At 49.9% G+C, this 24,092-nt stretch overlaps 1 protein-coding gene across 1 annotated transcript in view; it reads right to left on the bottom strand.

Moving 5' to 3' along the window:
• Window positions 1-24,092, bottom strand: part of LOC144610282 (netrin receptor UNC5D-like) — a 532,680-nt gene that overhangs the window by 76,336 nt on the left and 432,252 nt on the right. The window contains exons 7-10 of the mRNA XM_078428872.1: window positions 22,517-22,681; window positions 10,075-10,107; window positions 3,592-3,777; window positions 1,087-1,452 (exon numbers count right to left, since the gene is read on the bottom strand). Coding sequence (XP_078284998.1) covers window positions 1,087-1,452; window positions 3,592-3,777; window positions 10,075-10,107; window positions 22,517-22,681 — 750 coding nt within the window. The remainder of the gene's footprint in view (window positions 1-1,086; window positions 1,453-3,591; window positions 3,778-10,074; window positions 10,108-22,516; window positions 22,682-24,092) is intronic.

The raw sequence follows: 24,092 nt of genomic DNA, 5'->3' as shown, positions 1-24,092 counted from the left end.
AACAACTTATATTGTGTGAAAATATTGAATAAAGCTTCCCCAAGCCCTATCAAATTTAATCGAGGGTTCAACAATATCACTCCTAATTTTTTCTAAATTTAAACATGATATCGTTTCAGAATACCAATGGAGTGTGGTGGGAGGATTCTCCTGGCTTCTCCTTCATAACATCTGACACCCGTACTAATCAAGAATCATTCAATCTCCTCCTTAAAAATATCCATTGACTTGGCCTCCGCAGCCTTCGGTGGCAATGAATTCCACAGATTCACCACCCTCTGACTAAAGAAATTCCTCCTCATCTCCTTTCTAAAGATTCGCCCTGCGGCCTCTTGTCCTAGACTCGCCCACTACCTCTCCACGTTCACTCTCTCCAGGCCTTTCACTGTTCGGTAAAGTTTCAATCAGGAAGTTCTACTCGCCTCTAGCACCTCCTCTGGCAGTGAACTATTCCGGTAAGTTTCAATCAGATAATTGTACCAATTGAGGTAACTGATGGTAGAGACTGATGATAGTGACCCATCTCTACCACCACCTCCTCCTGTGGCAGCTCATTATCCAGTAGGTTTCATCGAAACATAGCAAATAGGTGCAGCAGGAGGCCATTTGGCCCTATGAGCCAGCACCGCCATTCATCGTGATCATGGCTGATCATTCTCAATCAGTACCCCGTGACTGCCTTCTCCCCATATCCTTTGATTCCACTGGCCCCCAGAGCTCTATCTAACTCTCTTTTAAATCCATCCAGTGAATTGGCCTCCACTGCCCTCTGTGGCAGAGAATTCCACAAATTCACAACTCTCTGGGTGAAAAAGTTCAGTTTTAAATGGCCTCCCCTTTATTCTTAGACTGTGTGTGGCCCCTGGTTCTGGACTCCCCCAACATTGGGAACATGTTTCCTGCTTCTCGCTTGTCCAGTCCGTTTATAATTTTATACGTTTCTATAAGATCCCCTCCTCATCCTTCTAAACTCCAGTGAATACAAGCCCAGTCTTTCCCCACACGACAGTCCCGCCGTCCCGGGGATTAACCGCGTGAACCCGGCAGCTCACTGTGCGGCGGGTTTCGGTTATCTCGGCCTCGTACCTTTGGCGGGTCCCACCAGGCATCCTCCGAGGCAGCCGAACGTCCCGCTGGTCCGGGCCGCCGCGCGCGAGAGATGCTGGGAGCTCGACGCGTTGCTGCTGGGGTGGCGCACTTTGTCGGCCACCCTGCTGTTACGGGGGTAGGTGCGCGACGATGCCCTGCCCTGGTACTCCACTCCGTCCGCCACCCCCAGCGAGACCATGAGCGAACTCTGAACCTTCACCTTGATCCCCGGCAGCGAGTCAAAGAGGGGCGAGCTGTTCATCAGCTCCTTGGCCGTGGGCTCTTGGAAGCAGATGGGCCCACTGTAGGTCCTGCTCACCGTCAGGTCTTGCTGCATCGATGGGTTCAACAGCAGAGAATTGCCTGGGAAAACGGACAGAGAAGGTTTCAGTCTCGGCTCGGTCTCTTGCCACTCGTACCGAGGTACAGTGAAGAGCTTCTTGTTTGCCAGCTATCCGGCCAGCGGAAAGACAATACATGATCGCAATCGAGCCATTTACAATGAACGTCTTGGCTAAAGTGAGAAATTAAAGTAAGAAGTCTCTCTTGCCCAGAGTAGGTGAATCGAGGACCAGAGGACATCGGTTTAAGGTGAAGGGGAAAAGGTTTAATAGGAATCTGAGGGGGGTAACTTTTTCCACACAAAGGGTGGTGGGTGTATGGAATAAGCTGCCAGAGGAGGTAGTTGAGGCAGAGACTATGTTAAGAAACATTTAGACAGGTACATGGATAGGACAAGTTTGGAGGGATATGGACCAAACGCGGGCAGGTGGGACTAGTATAGCTGGGACATGTTGGCCGGTGTGGGCAAGTTGGGCCGAAGGGCCTGTTTCCACAATACATCACTCTACGACTCTAAATGTTGCCGTAGGAATAGAGATTGAAGGGCGTGGGGCGATTGGAATATGTGTTTGTAGATCTGCTCCTGTAGCCAGCACGCAAACAGTCGCCTGGTTTGGGCGCCATCATGGGCAAATTTCCCACCGTCTTGGACCAATCTACAACGCCACTTTCAACCATTTGCAACAAATTGCCCAGCAAACATTGTAGGCCGAGGCCCACAAGATCTCTGGGTTGCCAACTATCTCAACTCCCCTTCCCATTCCAAACACTGACCTTTCTGTCCTAAGCCTCCTCCAATGCCAGTGAGGTCACACGCAAACTGGAAGAACACCACCACATATTTATCTTGGGTAGTTTCCAAAACGGCGGTACGAACACTGAATTCTCTAAATTTAAATGACTTAATACTCTCATACTCTCCTCCCCCCCCCCTCTCCTCCACCTTCCTCCTCCCTAGTTATTTTACCTGTTCCACAGTTCTCCACATGGTTTCTCTTGAGATCACACCTTCCCTAGCCAACAATGGACCTACCAGGCAACCCTCTGCCTGACTTGTCTTGTCTTGTTGATACTGCACCAACTACCGCTGTTAGGGCTGTAAACGTGCAGTCCCTCATGCATGCAGTTGCAGATTTAAAATATAGTGTTTGCAAGCAACAGTTTAAAAGATTTACTATCAGCAGCAGATTTTATAGGCGGTGGCAAAGGATTCCAAACAGGGATGGTTCTGGGGTCTTGATGGTTATATAATTCAAGGATTGGTTTAGTCGAGCTCCTGGTCTGTTGTCCCGATTGTATGAAAGATGGGCAATGATGGATGGAGCTAATGAGTGGGTTTCTTTGTAGGTCATTTTGTAGACCCCGAGGTCATTTGTGGCTGGCCCTGAATGGTCCTGGTCTTCACTCAACTTTACTCACCTTCAGCTTTTCATCCCCCCCCCACCCCACCACCCCCCACTCTCAGTCTGAATTTCATTGCTCTAATCTCCTTTGCTTGGATCCTGCATAAAAAACAATAACTTTATGGTGGTATGGTAGAGTTTCCGCCTTACAGTTCCAGGGACCCGGGTTCGATCCCGACTACGGGTGCTGTCTGTACGGAGTTTGTACGTTCCCCCCGTGACCTGCGTGGGTTTTCTCCGGGTGCTCCGGTTTCCTCCAACACTCCAAAGACGTGCAGGTCTGTAGATGAATTGGCTTCGGTAAAATTGTAAATTGTCCCTGGTGCGTGTAGGATGGCGTTAGTGTGCGGGGATCGCGTGGTGGCGCGGACTAGGTGGGCAGAAGGGCCTGTTTCTGCGCTGCATCTCAATAGACAATAGGTGCAGGAGGAGGCCATTCGGCCCTTCGAGCCAGCACCGCCATTCAATGTGATCATGGCTGATCATTCTCAATCGGCACCCCGTTCCTGCCCTCTCCCCGTACCCCCTGACTCCACTATCCTTAAGAGCTCTATCTAGCTCTCTCTTGAATGCACCCTAAACTAAACCAGTCTCCATGTGGCTCGTTTACATTCCCAATGCACTGCGAGCACATCTTATTAAACTCTATTAATAACGTCGCTATAAATAATTGATCTGCAGATTATTCAACACAAACTGTGGGAATGAACAACGACGTTGCGAGAGTTAATATTAAACTAATATCTAGCACACTAACCCTGCCTGACTGTCTTGAAGTTGAAGGACTGGAATCCGCCAGTCAGAGCGGAGGAGTCAATAACATCCACACCGTATTCACTTTGGCTTCTCCGGTACATGGTGATGCCCACCACGAGCATAGCGACTGCAATCACTGCCGCCCCCAGTCCAGAATACAATGCCACATCACTGCTGGTCTCAATACCTGCGCAGAAAGACAAAAAGGATTCAATGCAAATCTGAGGTGTCACACAATGCTGGAGTAACTCAGCGGGTCAGGCAGCATCTCTGGAGAGAAGGAATGGGCGACGTTTCGGGTCGAGACCCTTCTGATCAGTCTATCACGAAATGCTGGAGTAACTCAGCGGGTCAGGCAGCATCTCTGGAGAGAAGGAATGGGTGACGTTTCGGGTCGAGACCCTTCTTCAGACTGATGTCGGGGGGGGGGGGGGGGGGGGGACAAAGAAAGGATATAGGTGGAGACAGGAAGATAGAGGGAGAACTGGGAAGGGGGAGGGAGAAAAAGAGGGACGGAGGAACTATCTAAAGTTAGAGAAGTCAATGTTCATACCGCTGGGCTGTAAGCTGCCCAAGCGAAATACGAGGTGCTGTTCCTCCAGTTTGTAATTGTACAAAATTGTAAATTGTCCCTAGTGTGTAGGATAGGGCTAGTGTATAGAGTTAACATTAGTCGACACAGACCCAGTAGTCCAAAGGAACTGTATCACTAAAGTCTAAAGTTCAAAGCCGAAAAGATGCCAACAGAGAGATGTCAATGCAGATTTATTCCCCCCGCCCCTTTCTTAACAAGGACTTTATTCGGTATTTGCATTCTACAGTGTACCAGTCACATGACATCAGGCGGTCATTATAACACCACATCTACAATACCCTCGACCCCGCTCCCCGCGGCAACCAGCGTTCACGGAAGGGTCAACGAAGCATTGTGTGTGTGTGGGGGGGGGGGAACCATTGCAGGCACTCTGACACACAGCGCACTGCTTGTTATTAACCAAAAATAGATCTATTCACGTATATTTACAACACTATTTGCATTACCAAATAATTCAAATCAAAACCCACCACTGGAGCGATTGGGCTTGTATACACTGGAATTTAGAAGGATGAGGGGGGATCTTATTGAAACATATAAGATAATTAGGGGTTTGGACACATTAGAGGCAGGAAACATGTTCCCAATGTTGGGGGAGTCCAGAACAAGGGGCCACAGTTTAAGAATAAGGGGTAGGCCATTTAGAACGGAGATGAGGAAGAACTTTTTCAGTCAGAGAGTGGTGAAGGTGTGGAATTCTCTGCCTCAGAAGGCAGTGGGGGCCAGTTCGTTGGATGCTTTCAAGAGAGAGCTGGATAGAGCTCTTAAGGATAGCGGAGTGAGGGGGTATGGGGAGAAGGCAGGAACGGGGTACTGATTGAGAGTGATCAGCCATGATCGCATTGAATGGCGGTGCTGGCTCGAAGGGCTGAATGGCCTACTCCTGCACCTATTGTCTATTGTCTATTCCACCCCCCCCCCCCCCCCCCGGCGCCGAGCGGTCCCGGAAACCCCCCCCAGGGTGCCCGTGGTCAGCGGGTAGACCCTCTCCAGTGCCACCAGGGCACGGACGTAATCACGGAAAAGGGGCAGGCAGCCGGCTCGGGCAGAGCCCTCTTCTACCTGGCGCCGTGACTCGCGGATGGCCAGCTTGGCCAGGCCCAGGAGGGACCCAATCAGGATATCTTCAGCCCCCCCCTACCCTCTCCCCTACGCACTGGGTGTCCAACAGATGTGGGTGGTGGGTGCGAAGTGCAGCCAGAAGGCAAGGAGCAAGCAGCCCCCTTTAGGTTTTGGAACAGGGGCTGCAAACTCACGCACTCCGTGTCCACCTGGAGCACAGACCCTTCCAGCCCGCACAAAATGGCAGGCGGCTGGCGAGTCCGTGAACCGGGAGAGAGGCAGGTTGCAGGGACTCCTCAGTGCAGTACCCCCCCACCCCAGGCCCCCAATGCAGAGGGGGACAGTTCCTGCATACAGGGACCCACCCCCACCCCACTGGAGGGTGGCAACCAGAGCACTGTGGTGTGCACTGGCACAGTTGCTGCCTGTTCTTGCCCTAGTCACTGCTGACAGTTTGATTGCAGGCACGGTAAGATTAGCAAACACCCTGTTATAATGAATGTCCTCATAACACCTAATGATTATATCACTTAATCCACCTGAAGACAATTAACCAGTTGCAGCTGTTTAAAGGAAAATAAATGCCAGCCCATTTCACAAAGTAATAAGAACAAGATTCATTAAATTACAATCTGCTCGGTGCAACCAAATGGGTTCTATCCGTTGAAACTCATTTCCCTTACATATTTCAATTATTTCAGTCAATGCATCTTTTATGATGGGGTTACGTTCGTACATAACCAGCACATTGTTGAAGCACAGAGGCTTATTTGTCATCGGAAGGAACTGCAGGTGCTGGTTTAAACCGTAGACACAAAACGCTGGAGTAACTCAGCGGGACAGGCAGCATCTCTGGAGGGAAGAGAATTGGCGACGTTTCGGGTCGAGACCCTTCTTCAGACTAGTTAGGGGATAAGGGAAACGAGAGATAGAGGTGATGATGTAACCTTGAGAAAGGAAACAGGCCATTACTAGCTGTTCGTGAGGTGAAAACTAAGGATTATCTGAGGTATTTATTCAACAAAATGCTGGAGTAACTCAGCAGGTCAGGCAGCATCTCAGGTCAGCCATGATCAGCCATGATCAGCCATGATCAGCCATGATCGGCCATGATCGGCCATGATCAGCCATGATCACATTGAATGGCAGTGCTGGCTCAAAGGGCCGAATGGCCTCCTCCTGCACCTATTGTCTATTGTCTATTGAGAGAAGGAATGGGCGACGTTTCGGGTCGAGACCCTTCTTCAGACTGCAATTATCTGAGGTTTATTTGACTGGGATATCATCAGAGTTTTTATATAAATTTACAGGCTTCCTTTGGCATGGGTAAACAATCTCTTCAAAGTGGACATACCTTGATGCTCCACATTCCCTTGATCATGGCTGCTGGCTTTGATTCGCCCTTTTGCATGCCTTTCATTCATGTGTTCTTTGTACCTCTCCATGTCTCCACTGGGGTTCACGTTGTCGACCTCCCCGTGGCGAGCCCTGTCCACTGACCCTCAGTCAGGCGGACGACGACAAACAGAGACAGCAGAAGCAGAAGCAGCTTCATAACTTCTGCTGCCCCGAACGCAAGAAGAAGAAGATGTCCCTAGCTTTCCCCCTCCCCTGGCACCATTGAGAAATATTGCATGCTGGGCACACAAGGAACTACAGATGCTCGTTTACAAAAAAATAATCCACAAAGTGCTGGAGTAACTCGGCCAGTCAGACAGCATCTCTGGAGCACACAGGGGCGGCGCGGTGGCGCAGCGGTAGAGTTGCTGCCTTACAGCGAATGCAGCGCCGGAGACTCAGGTTCGATCCTGATCACGGGCGCCGTCTGTACGGAGTTTGTACGTTCTCCCCGTGACCTGCGCGTGGGTTTTCTCCGAGATCTTCGGTTTCCTCCCACACTCCAAAGACGTACTGATATGTAGGTTAATTGGCTGGGCAAAAGTAAAAATTGTCCCTAGTTGGTGTAGGATAGTGTTAGTGTGTGCGGGGGTCGCTGGGCGGCGCGGACCCGGTGGGCCGAAGGGCCTGTTTCTGCGCTGTATCTCTAAATTTAAAAAAAAAATCTAAACACGGAAAGGCAATGGTTTGGGTCGGGACCCTTCTTCTGAAGAATATCTATGAACATGGAGTGGTGATGTTTCAGGTTAGGGCCCTTTTTAGATTTTTAGATTTAGATTTAGAGAAACAGTGCAGAAACAGGCCCTTCGGCCCACCGGGTCCGCGCCGCCCAGCGATCTCCGCACACTAACACTATCCTAAACCAACTAGGGACAATTTTTACTTTTGCCCAGCCAATTAACCTACATACCTGTATGTCTTTGGAGTATGGGAGGAAACCGAAGATTCCGGAGAAAACCCACGCAGGTCACGGGGAGAACGTACAAACTCCGTACAGACGGCGCCCGTAGTCAGGATCGAACCTGAGTCTCCGGCGCTGCATTCGCTGTAAGGCAGCAACTCTACCGCTGCGCCACCGTGCCACATTCTGAAGAATATCTATGAACATGGAGAGATGATGTTTCGGGTCGGAACCCTTCTTCAGAAGAAGGGTCCCGACCCGAAACGTCACCCATCCTAGTCCTCCAGAGATGTTGCCTGACCCGGTGAGTTACTCAGGCACGTTATGTTTTTTTGTATTGCATGCTGCGACCGTACATCTGACCACTGTGTATGGTTATTAATTTTAATGGGTGGAGAGGTTTGTCCCTCTACGAGTGTGCAATAGAAGATCTGGAAGCCGAGCTTTTACTGTCCGCTCCAAGATCGTCAATGATGGAGCCGGGACTGCATTGTAAAATGAAACAGAGTTAAGTTGAGAAAGAGGAACGTTGGGAAAGAAAAACTTCTGTAAATGCAGTGTTTTTGACAAAAGACAATAGGTGCAGGAGTAGGCCATTCGGCCCTTCGAGCCAGCACCGCCATTCACCGTGATCATGGCTGATCTTCCACAATCAGTACCCCGTTCCTGCTCTCTCCCCACATCCCTTGACTCCGCTATCATTAAGAACTCTATCTAACTCTCTCTTGAAAGCATCCAGAGAATCGACCTCCACTGCCTTCTGAGGCAGAGAATTCCACAGATTTACAACTCTCTGGGTGAAAAGGTTTTTCCTCATCTCCGTTCTAAATGGCCTACCCCTTATTCTTAAACTGTGGCCCCTGGTTCTGCACTGCCCCAACATCGGGAACATGATTCCTACCTCTAGCGTGTCCAATCCCTTAATAATCTTATATGTTTCAATAAGATCCCCTCTCAAACTTCTAAATTCCAGTGTATACAAGCCCAGTCGCTCCAGTCTTTCAACGTACGACAGTCCCGCCATCCCGGGAATTAACCTCGTAAACCTACGCCGCACTCCCTCAAGAGCAAGAATGTCCTTCCTCAAATTTGGAGACTCCAGGTGTGGTCTCACCAGGGCCCTGTACAATTGCAGAAGGACCTCTTTGCTCCTATACTCAACTCCTCTTGTTATGAAGGCCAACATGCCATTAGCTTTCTTCACTGCCTGCTGTAACTGCATGCGTACTTTCCAAGTAACTTTGAGACATGGTTCCATCGGTTTTGCGGGCAGGATATGCACAAAAAACCGAAGCTTGATAACTGGCATTAAAAATGATGAGAGGAATAGATCGGGCAGACGCACAGGGGAATCAAGAACCAGAGGACATAGGTTTAAGATTTAGTTTAGTTTAGTTAAGTTTAGTTTAGAGATACAGAGCGGAAACAGGCTCTTCGGTCCACTGTCCACACCAGCCAGTGATCCCCGCACATTAACACTATTCTACACGCACTAGGGGCAATTTACGCTCATACCAGGCCTATTAACCTACAAACCTGCACGTCTTTGGAGTGCGGGAGGAAACCGAAGATCTAGGAAAAAACACACCCGGTCACAGGGAGAACGTACAAACTCCGCACAAACAGCACCCATAGCCGGGATTGAACCCGGGTCTCTGGCGCTGTAAGTGCTGTAAGGCAGCAACTCTACCGCTGCGCCACCGTGCCGACCCGAATAGGAACCTGAGGGGGGAAACTTTTTCATGCAAAGTGTGGTAGGTGTATGGAACGAGTTGCCAGAGGAGGTAGTTGAGGCTGGGACTACTGCAACATTGAGGAAATTTGATTTAGACAGGTACATGGGTAGGACAGGTTTAGAGGGATATGGGCCAAGCGCAGGCAGGTGGGACTAGAGTAGCTGGGACATGTTGGCCGGTGTGGGCATGTTGGGCTGAAGGGCCGGTTTCCACACCGTATCGCTACGCGACTCTATATACATGGAGGTACATGGATAGGACAGGTTTAGAGGGATATGGGCCAAACGTAGGCAGGTGGGACTAGTGTGGAAGGGACAATGTGGGCAAGTTGGGCCGAAGGGCCTGTTTCTCTGGTGTATCACTCTGTGACTATAAGGCACGGTGGGAATACTCAGGGAGCGGGGCTGGTGCAGAAGAAAAAGCATCACAATATGAAAGGAATGCAAAATGATCCGGTCTATTGCCTCATTATAATGTGGCAGGAGACTACCTCGTACATAACTGACACATCAGAGACTCCTTGTTGTCACGGCTGATCCTTAACTTTCAAAGGATTAACTTGCAAGGAAGGGAGAGGTTTGTATGGAAATGATACGACTGAGGGCAGATTTGCAGAATAATTATTGTGCCAATTTGCTGAAGACATGCTCTCCCTTAAAATGCCCAGAGGCGATGGAGAGGCTGTTTACTTATTCCAGATTGACGGAGCTACCAACTGAGCACCCGGCCCCCTCTGCCTCGTGCGTGCTTTCTTGCGGCACGATCATACCGGGAATGGAGTTGCACACTTACTTTGTGGTTGCACCTCCTGTACGGGTGGCTGATCTGTGGAGAAAAACAGGAAGGAGGAACAATTAGCACCGACGCGAAAAAACAAAATCTTTGAAGTCTGAAGTAGGGTCCAGACCCGAAACGTCACCCATTCCTCCTCGCCAAACTGATCTCCCGGTGGCCGAGCACTTCAACTCCCCCTCCCATTCCCAGTCCGACCTTTCTGTCATGGGCCTCCTCCAGTGCCATAGTGAGGCCCACCGGAAATTGGAGGAACAGCACCTCATATTTTGCTTGGGCAGCTTGTAGCCCCTGGGTATGAACATTGACTTCTCCAACTTTAGATAGTTCCTCTGTCCCTCTCTTCCCCTCCTCCTTCCCAGATCTCCCTCTATCTTCCTGTCTCCACCTATATCCTTCCTTTGTCCCGCCCCCCCCTGACATCAGTCTGAAGAAGGGTCTCGACCCGAAACGTCACCCATTCCTTCTCTCCCGAGATGCTGCCCGACCTGCTGAGTTACTCCAGCACTTTGTGAATAAATACCTCCTCGCCAGAGATGCTGCCTGACCCGCTGAGTTACTCCAGCAGTTTGTGCCTCTCTTCAAAGAAAAAAATAAATCAATTCGTTGCTTGTCATCCCGGCCCCGACTGACTGTGTCTCTTTCTCCGCTGGCAGATGGGGAAGGTGAGGTGCGGGCTGCCAAGACTTCCCAGTGGCTCCAGACACGTGCCGGCTCTCCATGGAGAGCGAGTGACGGCATTCATATATCCCCCCGTGGTCTCCCCTCTCAACGACCGGTGAAGAGAGGCTGGCAGACCCATCAAAGTCAACATGTCAGCCATGCTGTCACTCCCAACTGGAGACTGGGCCAGCGAGGAAACGATGTTTAACCACTTCCCCCACAGTTTGTTTGCAAATGAACTAGCTCGACTGCTTGATGCACCATGGTGTATTCACGTGCCAACAACAGGAGCAACATTTTAGTTGAAGACGGACGCAAAATGCTGGAGTAACTCAGCGGGTCAGGCAGCATCTCTGGAGAGAAGGAACTGGTGACGTTTCGGGTCATAGAAACATAGAAACATAGAAAATAGGTGCAGGAGTAGGCCATTCGGCCCTTCGAGCCTGCACCGCCATTCAATATGATCATGGCTGATCATCCAGCTCAGTAACCTGAACCTGCCTTCTCTCCATACTCCCTGATCCCTTTAGCCACAAGGGCCACATCTAACTCCCTCTTAAATATAGCCAATGAACTGGCCTCAACTACCTTCTGTGGCAGAGAATTCCACAGACTTACCACTCTCTGTGTGAAGAAATGTTTTCTCATCTCGGTCCTAAAAGACTTCCCCCTTATCCTTAAGCTGTGACCCCTGGTTCTGGACTCCCCCAACATCGGGAACAATCTCCCCGCATCTAGCCTCTCCAACCTCTTAAGAATTTTATATGTTTCTATAAGATCCCCCCTCAGTCGTCTAAATTCCAGCGAGTACAAGCCTAGTCTATCCAGTCTTTCTTCATATGAAAGTCCCGCCATCCCAGGGATCAATCTGGTGAACCTTCTCTGTACTCCCTCTAAGGGAAGAACGTCTTTCCTCAGATTAGGAGACCAAAACTGCACACAATACTCCAGGGGCGGTCTCACCAAGGCCCTGTACAACTGCAGTAGAAACTCCCTGCCCCTAAACTCAAATCCTCTTGCTATGAATGCCAACATACCATTCGCTTTCTTCACTGCCTGCTGCACCTGCACGCTTGCTTTCAATGACTGGTGCACCATGACACCCAGGTCACGTTGCGTCTCCCCTTCTCCTAATCGTTCACCATTCAGGTAATACTCGAGACCCTTCTTCAGACTGAGAGTCAGGGGAGCGGGAGACCAGAGATGTAGAAGGGTGAGGCGTGAAAACGACAGGTCAAAGCCGACCAGGATCAAGGAAATGTGGAATGGACCGTTGTTAGCTGAGGGGATGGTGACAATGAGGCAGACAATCAGCAACATTAATGAGGACAGTGAGACTGGTCAGGGAACTAGGGATGGGGAGGGACGGAGGGAGACAGGGTTACTTGAAGTTAGTGAAATCAATGATGGACACAAAAAGCTGGAGCAACTCAGCGGGTCAGGCAGCATCTCTGGAGAGGAGGAATGGGTGACGTTTCGGGTCGAGACCCTTCTTCAGATTCAATCAATAGCAAAACCAATACTCATGCCATTGAATTGCTAGCTGCCCAGGCGAAATATGAAAATTCCTGAACACAATTTTTCAGTTATAGGTTTTAGAGATACAGCTTGGCAACAGGCCCTTCAGCCCATCGAGTCCACACAGCCCATCATTCACCCTAGTTCCATGATATCCTACTTTCTCATCCATTCCCGACACACTAGGGACGGTCTAACCTACAAGCTAAGATAAACACAAAAAGCTGGAGTAACTCAGCGGGACAGGCAGCATCTCTAGAGAGAAGGAACTGTGATGTTTCGGATTGAGACCCTTCTTCAGACTGGTCAGGGATAAGGGAAATGAGAGATATGGGCGTTGATGTAGAGAGACTTCGCCTATTCGTGTCCTCCAGAGATGCTGCCTGACTCGTCGAGTTACTCCAGCACATTGTGGATTTTTGTTTTGTAAACGAGCATCTGCAGTTCCTTGTGTGCCCAGCATACAATATATCTCAATGAGAACCTGTTCACGATGTGTAGTTCGCTGTTTCCCCACTGTATCTCTAAAGTCTAAAGCCCAAAGTCTGTACCGCTATGAAAACTGTCACTCCTCTACTCTACCCCCAAGTTCTGAGGAATTGAATTGATTAGCCAAGTATGTTAACAAGGAATTTGTTTTGGTGCTTTGCTCTGTAATGTTGAACAGGGTTTCCCTTTCCACAGATGCTGCCTGACTGGCTGAAGTCCTCCAGCAATCTCTGTTCTGGTCTCAGGCCAACCGACAATGTCTGCCCGTAAGATAGACTCAAAATGCTGGAGTAACTCAGCGGGTCAGAGCAAATGAACAAAAGGTATGTATAAGTGACTGCTCTAGATGTCAACTCATTTACATCGGCGACACCAAGCGCAGGCTCGGCGATCGCTTCGCTGAACACCTGCGCTCAGTCCGCATTGACCAAACTGATCTCCCGGTGGCCGAGCACTTCAACTCCCCCTCCCACTCCCAGTCCGACCTTTCTGTCATGGGCCTCCTCCAGTGCCATAGTGAGGCCCACCGGAAATTGGAGGAACAGCACCTCATATTTCGCCTGGGCAGCTTGCAGCCCGGCGGTATGAACATCGACTTCTCCAACTTTAGATAGTTCCTCTGTCCCTCTCTTCCCCTCCCCCTTCCCAGATCTCCCTCTATCTTCCTGTCTCCACCTATATCCTTCCTTTGTCCTGCCCCCCCCTGACATCCGTCTGAAGAAGGGTCTCGACCCGAAACGTCGCCCATTCCTTCTCTCCCGAGATGCTGCCTGACCTGCTGAGTTACTCCAGCATTTTGTGAATAAATCGATTTGTACCAGCATCTGCAGTTATTTTCTTATACTATGTATAAGTGTCAATCTTTTTTTAACGTTTTTCCACTCTCTGCGATCTCTGTCTCCTGACTAACCCCCCCCCCCCCTTCCCCTTCTCCCCCTTTTTTTTGTCTTTTGTTTTGCTTTGTTTTGTTATATCTTTGAAACACAGAAAGCATGACTAGTTTTTATTTAAATCTATTGAGATACACAATACTTTGATTGTAGTATTGCCATTCTTGTCTCCATCCTTTGACTGTGATTCTCATCGTTGAACTGACATTGTTTTTCCTTTTCATGTGTCATATTTCTTAATAAAAATGTAAATTAAAAAAAAAAAAAGTATGAAAAAGGACAAATCAAAGCCGGCCACGATGATCAAGGAAAGATGGAGCCTCAAGGCCTGAAGAAGGGTCTCGACCCGAAGCGTCATCCATTCCTTCTCTCTGGAGACGCTGCCTGTCCCGCTGAGTTACTCCAGCTTTTTGAGTCTACCTTTGGTTTAAACCAGCATCTGCAGATCCTTCCCACACGTTTAAGCGACAACCTACTGGTGTTTGGGATGTGGGAGGAAAGCGGAACCTCCGGAGAAGTCCTACTTCCCCGTTGATTCTCTGAAGCCCGTGTGCGCCACATTACTGCAACGCTGTGCTGCCCCAGTTCCTTGTGTCCGCATTAAAAGAGCAACAAGTTGCAGGATTCCGAGGTTGAGACGGAATGGATGACGCTTCGGGTCCTTCTGCAGTTGTACAGGGCCCTAGTGAGACCGCACCTGGAGTACTGTGTGCAGTTGTACAGGGCCCTAGTGAGACCGCACCTGGAGTACTGTGTGCAGTTGTACAGGGCCCTAGTGATACCGCACCTGGAGTACTGTGTGCAGTTGTACAGGGCCCTAGTGAGACCGCACCTGGAGTACTGTGTGCAGTTGTACAGGGCCCTAGTGAGACCGCACCTGGAGTACTGTGTGCAGTTGTACAGGGCCCTAGTGATACCGCACCTGGAGTACTGTGTGCAGTTGTACAGGGCCCTAGTGAGACCGCACCTGGAGTACTGTGTGCAGTTGTACAGGGCCCTAGTGAGACCGTACCTGGAGTACTGTGTGCAGTTGTACAGGGCCCTAGTGAGACCGCACCTGGAGTACTGTGTGCAGATGTACAGGGCCCTAGTGAGAACGCACCTGGAGTACTGTGTGCAGTTTTGGTCTCCAAATTTGAGGAAGGATATTCGTGCTATTGAGGGCGTGCAGCGTAGGTTTACTAGGTTAATTCCAGGAATGGCGGGACTGTCATATGTTGAAAGACTGGAGCGACTAGGCTTGTATACAATGGAATTTAGAAGGATGAAAGGGGATCTTATCGAAACGTATAAGATTATTAAGGGGTTGGACACATTAGAGGCAGGAAACATGTTCCCAATGTTGGGGGAGTCCAGAACCCAGGGGCCACAGTTTAAGAATAAGGGGTAGGCCATTTAGAACGGAGATGAGGAAAAAAAATTTCAGTCAGAGAGTTGTGAATCTGTGGAATTCTCTGCCTCAGAGGGCAGTGGAGGCCAATTCTCTGAATACATTCAAGAGAGAGCTAGATAGAGCTCTTAAGGATAGCGGAGTCAGGGGGTATGGGGAGAAGGCAGGAACGGGGTACTGATTGAGAATGATCAGCCATGATCACATTGAATGGCGGTGCTGGCTCGAAGGGCCGAATGGCCTCCTCCTGCACCTATTGTCTATTGATTGCAACTGGGAGAGCAAGGGTGAGAGGGGATTAATACAGAACTGCAGTTGAATAAACCTATCCATAGTTCAGCAGGGTGGGTGAAAGTGAAATACACAGAGGGAACAGCAAGGTGAAGCCCAGGAAACAAATGGAGTAGAGTGCAGGATCTCAGAATTCCAGACACCACATGTACGATGACAGACATCTGTGGTCAAAAGGAATCGGAGTAGAATTAGGCCATTCGGCCCATCAAGTCTACTCTGCCATTCAATCATGGCTGATCTATCTCTCCCTCCTAACCCCGTTCTCCTGCCTTCTCCCCATAACCTCTGACACCCGTACTGATCAAGAATCTATCTCTGCTTTACAAATATCCACTGACTTGGCCTCCACAGCCTTCTGTGGCAAAGCATTCCACAGATTCACCACCCTCTGACTTAAGATATTTCTCCTCATCTCCTTCCGAAAAGAACGTCCTTTAATTCTGAGGCTGTGCACTCTAGTCCTAGACTCTCCCGTTAGTAGAAACATCCTCTCCACATCCACTATGTCCAAGCCTTTCATTACTCTGTGCATGGGAGGTATACCTTGGTATCTCCTTTATCTGTTTTATAAGAACTCGAAGGAGCTGTGAAGAAGTGTTAAGATAGCCTGGTATGATAGAAGTAAGGGAGAAACTTGCTGACAATAATGATTACTGAAGATAAGGCAAATTCGGATTTTAATGCAGGCATCAGAGGTTCTGGGGAGAAGGCAGGAGACGGGGTTAGGAGGGAGTGATGGATCAGCCATGATCGAATGGCGGAGTAGACCTGATGGGCCGAATGGCCTAATCTACTCCTATCACTTATGAACCTATGATCTTATGAGTGCAGCATGTAAATGGAGCATATAATTTATAAGGTGGCACGGTAGCACAGTGGTAGATTTGCTGCTTTAGAGCGCCAGAGACCCAGGTTCGATCCTGACTACGGGTGCTGTCTGTATGGAGTTTGCGTGGGTTTTACCTGAGATCTCCGGTTTCCTCCCACACTCCAGTGACGTAGAGGTTTGTAGGTTAATTGGCTTTGGTAAAAATTGTAAATTGTCATATCATATCATCATCATATATATACAGCGCGGAAACAGGCCTTTTCGGCCCACCAAGTCCGCACCGCCCAGCGATCCCCGCACACCAACACTATTAACACTATCCTACACACTAGGGACAATTTTTACATTTACCCAGCCAAATTACCTACATACCGAAGATCTCGGAGAAAACCCATGCAGGTCACGGGGAGAACGTACAAACTCCTTACAGTACAGCACCCGTAGTCAGGATCGAACCTGAGTCTCCGGCGCTGCATTCGCTGTAAAGCAGCAACTCTACCGCTGCGCTACCGTGCCGCCCTGTAGCATTGTCCTTCGTGTGTAGCATAGTGCTACTGTAAGGGAATCACTGGTCAGCACGGATTCGGTGGGCTGAAGGGCCTGTTTCCGTGCTGTCTCGAAACTAAACTAAACTAAACAGTCCATCGGCCAATTCTTCCATTAGTCAGAAACATTGTCTTCAGTAAACCATATCACACAGCTCTACACACTTGGCATAATTCACTCACTTTATTGAATATTCACCCATATACTGCCCACAATTAAATTAATTAAATATGTAGTCTATCCAGTTACTAATGGACACCATAATTTTTTTAAATTATTTTTATTAACATCTTGGAAAATACTTTAGAAATATGTGGGAGAATTTGCTGCATCGCTAAACGAAACGAAACGAAACTAAATCAGGACCAGAGAAGATAATTTTAATGGACATTAACAAGAAGTGGATTGTTCAAGATTTGATGAATCTTAGGAATATTTAGTCTAGCCTAGTTTAGAGACATAACGCGGAAACAGGCCATTCGGCTCTTCAAGTCCGCATTCCGACCAGCGATCCCCGGACATTAACGCTATCCTACACACACACCGGGGACAATTTCCACTTATACCAATCCAATTAACCAGCCCGAAGAAGAGTCTCGATCCGAAACGTCACCCATTCCTTCTCTCCAGAGATGCTGCCTGTCCCGCTGAGTTACTCAGCTTTTTGTGTCTATCTTCTTACACAATAGGACACAGAGTTCCCCCTCCCCACCACCCCATTCATTCTGAAGATGGGTCCTGATCCGAAACATCGACCATCCATGTTCCATCTTCTCCAGAGATGCTGCCTGACCCGCTAAGTTACTCCTGCACTCTGTGTCCTGTAGCCCATTATTTAAGCTTAATATCTGGCACGAATGGCAAAACTTGACTAATTCTTTTTAATCAGCGTACAAACCCTTAAGCTCCCATGGAGTGGATATCTCTAGCACCTCAGTGAATTAAGAGACGTTTAAACCAGCATCTGCAGTTCCTTTCTACACAAGCTGCAAACCTGTGCGTCTTTGGAGTGTGGGAGGAAACCGAAGATCTCGGAGAAAACCCACGCAGGTCACGGGGAGAACTCAGTGCAGACAGCACCCGCAGTCGGGATGGAACCCGGGTCTCCGGCGCTGCAAGGCAGCAACTCTACCGCTGCGCCACCGTGGCCGCCCACTCTGGGAGTGGGAAGGAAAGGGTTCATTTCTTTATCACATGGAACGGGGAAAACACATTGAAAAGCAGCTCAGATACACTGCCTGCTCGTGCCTTTGAATCAGGGCAGCACGATCCATGAGAGATTAATTCCTGAGATAAGGATGTTATCTCCTGAAGAGGAAGACTGAGCCCTGCTCCACCGAGTTTGTAACAATGAGAGGAGGTGCTTTAGGTGAGATAACATTCTGAGAGGGATTGGCAAGGCAGATCTGTAAGTCTGTTTCCACTGGATCAGGATGAGAGGTCAGACATTTTAAAAACTTGAGGGAGAAATGTCTTCCTTTCGGGTGTTAACGATCTCAGTCCCTGGGGACATTGAAAGCTGCGGTCGATACGCATTCGGGGAATCAGTGGGAAGATGCATCAGCCATAATCCAGTTAAATGGCAGAGCAGACTCGAGTCTGCTTTTCCTATGGTGTAGGAAGGAACTGCAGAGGCTGGTTTATGCCGAAGATAGACACAAAGTGCTGGAGTAACTCAGTGGGTCAGGCAGCGTCTCTGGAGATGCTGCCTCTCTTCGGGTTGCCAACTTCCTCACTCCCAAATAAGAGACAAAAGGTGACGTCATCGCCCCGCGCCCCACGTGACCTCACCCAGCCAGCGGCCACGTGCTCCCGCTCCGCCAACGGTGGCCGCCCGGCCCGGGAGGCGGGTTACTACGCAACCTCCATTAGGCAGCGCCCGGGCCTACTCCGAGACTACAGTTGCCCCCAGGTTACAGTATCTGGGCCTAGAGTGTCCGGGCCTACAGTATCTGGGCCTACAGTGTCCGGGCCTACAGTGTCCGGGCCTACAGTGTCCGGGCCTACAGTGTCCGGGCCTACAGTGACCGAGCCTACAGTGTCCGGGCCTACAGTGTCCGGGCCTACTCCGGGACCACAGTTGCCCCCAGGCTACAGTATCCGGGCCTACAGTGTCCCGCCCTACAGTGTCCGGGCCTACAGTGTCCTGGCCTACAGTGTCCGGGCCTACAGTGTCCGGGCCTACAGTGTCCGGGCCTACAGTGTCCGGGCCTACAGTGTCCGGGCCTACAGTGACCCGCCCTACAGTGTCCGGGCCTACAGTGTCCGGGCCTACAGTGTCCTGGCCTACAGTGTCCGGGCCTACAGTGTCCGAGCCTACAGTGTCCGGGCCTACAGTGTCTGGGCCTACAGTGTCTGGGCCTACAGTGTCCGGGCCTACAGTGTCCGGGCCTAAAGTGTCCGGGCCTACAGTGCCATCCGGGCATAATACGGGATAAGGGCCTTCCCCTACGGGACAAACCAATTTAGCCCACAATATGGGATGTCCTGGCTGTTGGCAACACTAGCCTCTCTCTCCCTCCCCCACCCAAGTCGCACCAGCTTCTCATTTTCACTCCACAAACAGCTAACAACGGCCTGTTTCCTTTACCATCGTTACGTTTTTGCATATCTTTCATTCGTTGTTCTTTATCTCTCCACATCACTGTCCACATCTCTCGTTTCCCTTATCCCTAACCAGTCTGAAGAAGGGTGTCGACTCGAAACGTCACCCGTTCTTTCTCTCCAGAGATGCCCCCTGTCCCGCTGAGTTACTCCAGCTTTTTGTGTCTATCTCTGGATTTGGGTCACCTCTTTCTCAGCCAACAATGGGCCATTGTGGGCTCCACCCTTTCTTTAGCACCTGTTGCCAGCCCTGATTTGTTCTGGCCTTCGTCTACCTCCAGTTCTCCCCACCCCCTCTACTTTAATTCTGAAGAAGCCTCTCGACCCAAAACGTCACCTATCCTTTTTCTCCAGAGATGCTGCCTGACCCGCTGAGTTACTCCTGCATTTTGTGCCTATCATCCTTTTCTTATGGATTTGGTATCGAGCAATCATCCAGTGATCTAACAAGAAAGATAGAAGGTGTAAAAAAGTTGCAGAGGAGCAGGTTTAGGTATTTAAATCTCTTCATCGTGTTCTGCCATTCATAAGGTATTACACGTAGGAGGCCATTTGGCCCGGAGATCGACACAAAACGCTGGAAAACAATCAGCAGGTCAGGCAGCATTTCTGGAGGATGGGAATAGGTGACGTTTCGGGTCGGCACCCTTCTTCAGACCATTTGGCCCATTGAATCCCTGCTGGCTCCCAGAGAAACAGTCTCATCGGTCCTGTTTCCTTGTTCTTATCTACCTCTGTAACTTATCCTCCCTCATCTACACATCAACTCATTTGGGGCAGCACGGTGGCGCAGCGGTAGAGTTGCTGCCTTACAGCGAATGCAGCGCCGGAGACCCGGGTTCGATCCTGACTACGGGCGCCGTCTGTACAGAGTTTGTACGTTCTCCCCGTGACCTGCGTGAGTTTTCTCTGAGATCTTTGGTTTCCTCCCACACTCCAAAGACGTACAGGTTTGAAGGTTAATTGGCTGGGTAAATGTAAAAATTGTCCCTAGCGGGTGTAGGATAGCGTTAATGTGCGGGGATCGCTGGGCGGCGCGGACCCGGTGGGCCGAAAGGGCCTGTTTCGGCGCTGTATCTCTAAACTAAACTAAACTAAACTCACTTTTTGCTTACATTACATATTCCACTGTAAATGGATTGATTGTAATCATGCATTGTCTTTCTGCTGACTGGTAGCATGAACAAAAAGCTTTTCACTGTACCTCAGTACACGTGACAATAAACCACACTGAACTGAACTCACTGTGAAGATGTCATGAAGCTGAAAAGAGTGCAGTGAAGATTTACGAGGATTTAGTTTAGTTTAGAGATTAAGCGCTGAAACAGGCCCTTCGGCCCACCGGGTCCGCACCGATCAGCAATCCCCGCACATTAACACTATCCTACACAGACTAGGGACAATTTACACATACACCCAGCCAATCAACCTACAAACCTGTACGTCTTTGGAGTGTGGGAGGAAACTGAAGATCTCGGAGAAAACCCACACGGTCACGGGGAGAACGTACAAACTCCGTACAGACAGCGCCCGTGGTCATGATCGAACCCGGGTCTCTGGCGCTGCAAACGCTGTAAGGTGGCAACTCTACCGCTGCGCCATCGTGGCACGTTGCCAGGACTCGAGGGCCCGAGCTAGGGGGATAAATGCGCAAACTAGGATCTTATTCCTTGGAGCGCAGTAGGGTGAAGGGTGATCTTATCGAGGTGTATACAATTATTGATAGGATGAATGCACAGTCTTTGACCCAGGGCAGCAGAATCAAGAACCAAAGGACATGGGTTTAAGGTGAGGGAAAAGAGTTCATAGGAGCCTGAGAGGCCACTTTTTCACTCAACGGGTGATGGATACATGGAGTGGACTGCCAGAGGAGGTAGTTGAGGCAAATATAACAGCACAACTTAAAAGACACTTGGACAGAAGGAAATGTTTAGAGGTATTTGGGCCAAATTCTGGCAAATGGGACGGGCTTAGCTGGGGCATCTTGGTCGGACGAGTGTAATAGGAAAATGTGCCTTAATCTTTGAATACATTCAATGCGATTAAACTAGAGAGAGAGCAGAAAAGATTCCCAAAACATTTGGACAGGTAAAGTTTTGAAGGATATTGGTCAAACACAAGCAGGTAGGACTGGCGTAGACGGGGCACCTTGGTTGGCATGGGCAAGTCGGGCTAGAGGGCCTGTACGACTCAATGCCAGGCACGGTGGCGCGGCCATGGTGGCAGCAGAGTTGCTGCCTTACAGCTCCAGAGACCCAGGTTCGATCCTGACTACGGGTGCTGTCTGTACAGAGTTTGTACATTCTCCCTGTGACAGACAGCGTGGGTTTCCTCCAGGTGTTCCGGTTTCCTCCCACACTCCAAGGACGTGGGGTTAATTGTCTTTTTTTTTTTACTGTAAAATTCATAAGTTCATGAATGATGAGAGCAGAATTAGGCCATTCGGCCCATCGTCTACTCCGCCATTCAATCATGGCTGATCTATCACTCCCTCCCAACCCCATTCCCCTGCCTTCTCCCCATAACCCCTGACACCCGCACTAATCAAGAATATATCTGTGTTGGAATATAACTGCAGATGCTGGTACAAATCGTAGGTATCACAAAATGCTGGAGTAACTCAGCGGGTCAGGCAGCATCTCGGGAGAGGAGTGGGTGACGTTTCGGGTCGAGACCCTTCTTCAGACTGATGATAATCTATTATCTCTGCCTTAAAAATAGTCCCCAGTGTGTAGGATAGTGCTAGTGGAAGGAGCGATGAGAGGAGATCTTATCGAAACGTATAAGATTATTAAGGGGTTGGACACGTTAGAGGCAGGAAACATGTTCCCAATGTTGGGGGGGTCCAGAACAAGGCGCCACAGTTTAAGAATAAGGGGTAGGCCATTTACAACTGAGATGAGGAAAAACTTTTTCAGTCAGAGAGTTGTGAATCTGTGGAATTCTCTGCCTCAGAAGGCAGTGGAGGCCAATTCTCTGAATGCATTCAAGAGAGAGCTGGATAGAGCTCTTAAGGATAGCGGAGTCAGGGGGTATGGGGAGAAGGCAGGAACGGGGTACTGATTGAGAGTGACCAGCCATGATCACATTGAATGGCAGTGCTGGCTCAAAGGGCCGAATGGCCTCCTCCTGCACCTATTGTCTATTGTGTGCCGAAGGGCCTGTTTCCGTGCTATATCGCGAAAGCCTTGGTAAAGTTTGTGGGAGTAGTGTACTCACTCTGGACGCACAGGCCTTCGGTGCAGTTGTCCGACTCCTGGCCCACTCCCTCACAGGGCTTCCCTCCGTACCTCGGCTCAGGGGCCGCACAGGCCCGGACCCTCTGGTGCTCACAGTCGGGGGAACAGGCCGACCACCCGCTCCACGGCTCCCAGCCTCCGTCCACTTTGCAGGGAGAAACCAGAGACATTATCCTTTAGGTTTTCTTTGCCAGCGACCTCCGGCTGGAGTGAAGTGAGGCAGAGAACACTGCGCCAGAGACCCGGCCTCGATCCTGCCCGCAGGTGCATGTCTGCACGGAGTTTGCACGTTCTCCCCGTGACTGCGTGGGTTTTCTCCGGGCGCTCGGGTTTCCCCGCCACACTTCAACGTCAGACAGGTTTGTAGGTTAATTGGTAAAAATTGTAAATTGTCCCTTGTGTGTAGGATAGTGCGAGTGTACGGGGTGATCGCTGGTTGGCGTGGACTCGGTGGGCCGACGGGGCCTGTTTCCGCGCTGTGTTTATAAAGCCTAAAGCTGGTAGAGCTGCTGCCTCACAGCGCCAGAGACCCAGGTTCAATCCTGACCACGAGTGTTGTCTGTGTGGAGTCTGCATGATTTCCCTGGGACCGCCTGTGTTATCTCGTGATGGTCCGGTATCTTATCGAAACGTATCAGATTATTAAGATCTTATCGAAACGTATAAGATTATTAAGGGGTTGGACACGTTAGAGGCAGGAAACATGTTCCCAATGTTGGGGGGGTCCAGAACAAGGCGCCACAGTTTAAGAATAAGGGGTAGGCCATTTACAACTGAGATGAGGAAAAACTTTTTCAGTCAGAGAGTTGTGAATCTGTGGAATTCTCTGCCTCAGAGGGCAGTGGAGGCCAATTCTCTGAATGCATTCAAGGGAGAGCTAGATAGAGCTCTTAAGGATAGCAGAGTCAGGGGGTATGGGGAGAAGGCAGGAACGGGGTACTGATTGAGAATGATCAGCCATGATCACATTGAATGGCGGTGCTGGCTCGAAGGGCCGAATGGCCTCCTCCTGCACCTATTGTCTATTGTCCTCCCACATCCCAAGGTGAGAGTTTGTGAGTCAATTGGCCTCTGCAAATTGCCCTTAATAATATAAAAGTCAGATAACAGAGATCTAGTGTGAATGGGCGATCAATGGCCAGCGTGGACTTGTTGGGCCGAAGGGCCTGTTTCCATATCTCTTAAACCAAGCTACCTACTCCTGTCGACACACCTTTCACAACAGCTCAGAACGAGCCCAAAGGTTGCAATGGCAAACTGAATATTAGGTGCTGGAAATCTGAAACGAAAACAGAAAAGGCTGGAAACACTCAGCAAGTCAGGCAGCATCTGTGAAAGGAGAGGCACGTTCACGTTTCAGGTCTGCGATCCTTAGAATTGGGAAAGAGAGAAGACAATTTAACCAATGGCACCATGGAACCATTAATTTGCAGAGAGGGTGGGGAGCTGGAAGGACAGGTCCTTCTGGCTTAGTGACAGAAGGCGGAGGGTGATGGTAGAAGGGTGCTTCTGTGACTGGAGGCCGGTGTCCAGTGGGGTGCCGCAGGGATCGGTGT

This window comes from Rhinoraja longicauda, chromosome 36 (assembly GCF_053455715.1).
Source record: "Rhinoraja longicauda isolate Sanriku21f chromosome 36, sRhiLon1.1, whole genome shotgun sequence".
In the NCBI taxonomy this organism is placed as follows: Eukaryota; Metazoa; Chordata; class Chondrichthyes; order Rajiformes; family Arhynchobatidae; genus Rhinoraja; species Rhinoraja longicauda.
This window is presented reverse-complemented; position numbering and strand designations above follow the sequence as displayed.